Below are 2500 nucleotides of genomic sequence, written 5' to 3'. Positions count from 1 at the left end.
GAAAGAGAAAGAGAAAGTAGTAACGATCAAATACACCCTTTCCCTCCCTTCCACAGAGCGTTCTGGACACGCGGATGTACCCTGCCAGCAATAGAGTCCCAATGTCCAACATGGCTGACATCACCACCACTGGTAAGTCCTCATCGCTTGTCATTCGTAATCAAATCGTGAGCGTGTGCGTGTGATTGCGTGCGTGTGTGTGTATCGCCGTGTTCCCTTAGTGAGAGAAGATTATGAAGATGCACTCGCGTTGCCCTATATCAACCTGCAACTCACCCAGTCAACCTTGGGTGGTTTTCTACCTGTCCTACTGAGTGTCCTGTGTATGTGTGTCACCCCGGGGTGAGGCACCTGTGGGAGTGCCAGATGTAAGAAGATGAACTATGTCAAAGGTCACGGTAAGCTAGATGGTTGGCTGGCTTGAGGGGGGTGGGGTCATCTTTGTGACGGCGAGATGCATGTAAGGTCATATGTGGATAAGGTCTATGTGAGGAAAAGTGAGTCAATGTTCTTCATGATTGTGTATGTGTGTGTGTGTGTGTGTGTGTGTGTTTACGACACTCTATTCCAAACAATGATAGTCCGCTGATCATAAAAAACTAGATATATATTATCATTATATCTTATTTCGTTACACGCCGTGTCTTATAAATTTATCTCCATCCCTTAATAAATGCAATTATGCCTTTGATAAAAGACAAATAATCACTTAAACCAGCAAGAGCCTTAAGAAAAAAAAATGCAGGTACTTCCAAGCACAGGGAAAGGGAACGGACCTTGGGTCAGCAAAGGGGAAATAGTAGGAAGAGGAAACCACAGAAATAGGCCACATATTCTAGGAAAGGAATAAAGAATTTACCATCATTATATAAAAATTTATTTCTAAAGCATTATTAAAACTTCATTTACGAGTAGTAACCCCAATGCTTAGACAAAAGTCAAAGGATATTAAAAACGTTTAATGAACAACGTTGTAAAGTTTATACTTCAGGTTTATCATTTTATGAGTGGATTTTATTTTCTGTCAACATAAATGAAACGGCCTGATAAAGCTATCGTTTCGGATAAAGAATACAGTTCCCATCGCTAAGAAATAATATTTATTTTTGGAATTATCTCCTTTTAAACATATTGGCGGTTTCTAAGAGTCAGTTTTTATAAACATTATTGTAAGTAGTTTGGGTGGTTATTACGCAAGTGTCCCCAGACATACCATTCTCTTACATCGTGAGCTGACATATATAGAAAATGTAACAAAAAATAGGACAAACTATATCATTTTAGATAGTTACCATTCGGAGTTTGAATATATACTGAAGTTCTAATTAAGAAAAACCCGTTAAGAAATACTGAACAAAATTAGTAAATTTGACATGCCAGAAAACAATATTAATATTTATTTCTCTTTGAGAACGTGATATCCAACATGATGATCGGAAAACATCAATATATTCTCTTTAAAAAAAAGTAATAAATATCCATACATGTCTAATAAGTTTATTTTTATGAGTATCAATATCTATTTTTAAAAATCTGAAATAATTCGCAATTTGTTCAAAAATAGACTCACACTATTACTTCTCGTTCGAACAATTAACTATGTACTCCGCTTTTTAATAATCTGTGTTATGGAGCGGAAATATAACACCACTATATTGTAATGTCTATGATGAGAAAAAAAAACATGAATATAATTGAAGTGACAACAATGTAAATCGCTATGTGCATGTATATCTGTGTATACAAATATACATACATACATATATATATATATATATATATATATATATATATATATATATATATATATATATATATATATATATATATATATATATATGTGTGTGTGTGTGTGTGTGTGTGTGTGTGTGTGTGTGTATGTATGTGTGTGTGTGTGTGTGTGTGTGTGTGTGTGGGCGGATGGGTGTGGATTTAGATGTGGATATGGATGTGGATGTGGATGTGAATGTGAATGTGCATGTGCATGTGCATGTGAATGTGGATGTGGATGTAGAAGTGCATGTGGATGTGGATGTGGGTGCGGGTGTGGATGTAGATGTGGATATGCATGTAGATGTGCATGTGCGTGTTAGCGCACTTCTTGCTTACCTTTGATCTTGGAGAATGTGAAAGGTCCGCCAAAGCAGCCAACGGCAGAACACGGCGCCGGCATGAATATCTAAAAACTCCAGTCCTTGTTATCGTATATCCACCAACCTACTAATTACCTGCAATTAACAGCTACGAACGACCGTTTACGAAACAACACCACACCAAAAGGGCCGCACTGTACGTTCACTCAGCTCCTCTTTAGCGAGCGTTCACAGTGTGTCTGTTTGCGTTCAGTCTTCCTTCCTCGGGTCCTTTGGCTGGGTCATACAAGCAGGACTGCAGGACTTCTGGGGAATTCCAGTTTTTGTCGCAGGTTGCTGTCCCCAATACACCATCAGCGAGGAATGATAAGTCATGGGATTTCTTTTTTGTGGGGTGAAAAAGGGCG

The 2500-nt window shown here is 38.0% G+C and overlaps 2 protein-coding genes across 2 annotated transcripts in view; one reads left to right on the top strand and one right to left on the bottom strand.

Moving 5' to 3' along the window:
- The window catches only part of LOC122252240 (uncharacterized), a 152579-nt gene extending 150329 nt beyond the window's left edge, over positions 1 to 2250 (bottom strand). The window contains exon 1 of the mRNA XM_086542792.1: positions 2110 to 2250. The gene's annotated coding sequence lies outside the window, so the exon portion shown is untranslated. The remainder of the gene's footprint in view (positions 1 to 2109) is intronic.
- Positions 1 to 2500, top strand: part of LOC147470841 (organic solute transporter subunit alpha-like) — a 17154-nt gene that overhangs the window by 1350 nt on the left and 13304 nt on the right. The window contains exon 2 of the mRNA XM_086542790.1: positions 57 to 132. Within this exon, the coding sequence (XP_086398916.1) occupies positions 75 to 132 (58 nt within the window). The 5' untranslated portion in view covers positions 57 to 74. The remainder of the gene's footprint in view (positions 1 to 56; positions 133 to 2500) is intronic.

The sequence above is a fragment of the Penaeus japonicus genome, unplaced genomic scaffold (genome assembly GCF_977035675.1).
Source record: "Penaeus japonicus unplaced genomic scaffold, GWHDUDI00000001_assembly GWHDUDI00000012, whole genome shotgun sequence".
Lineage (NCBI taxonomy): Eukaryota > Metazoa > Arthropoda > Malacostraca > Decapoda > Penaeidae > Penaeus > Penaeus japonicus.
The sequence above is the reverse complement of the archived record's forward strand: the minus strand, read 5'-3'. Positions and strand labels throughout refer to the sequence as shown.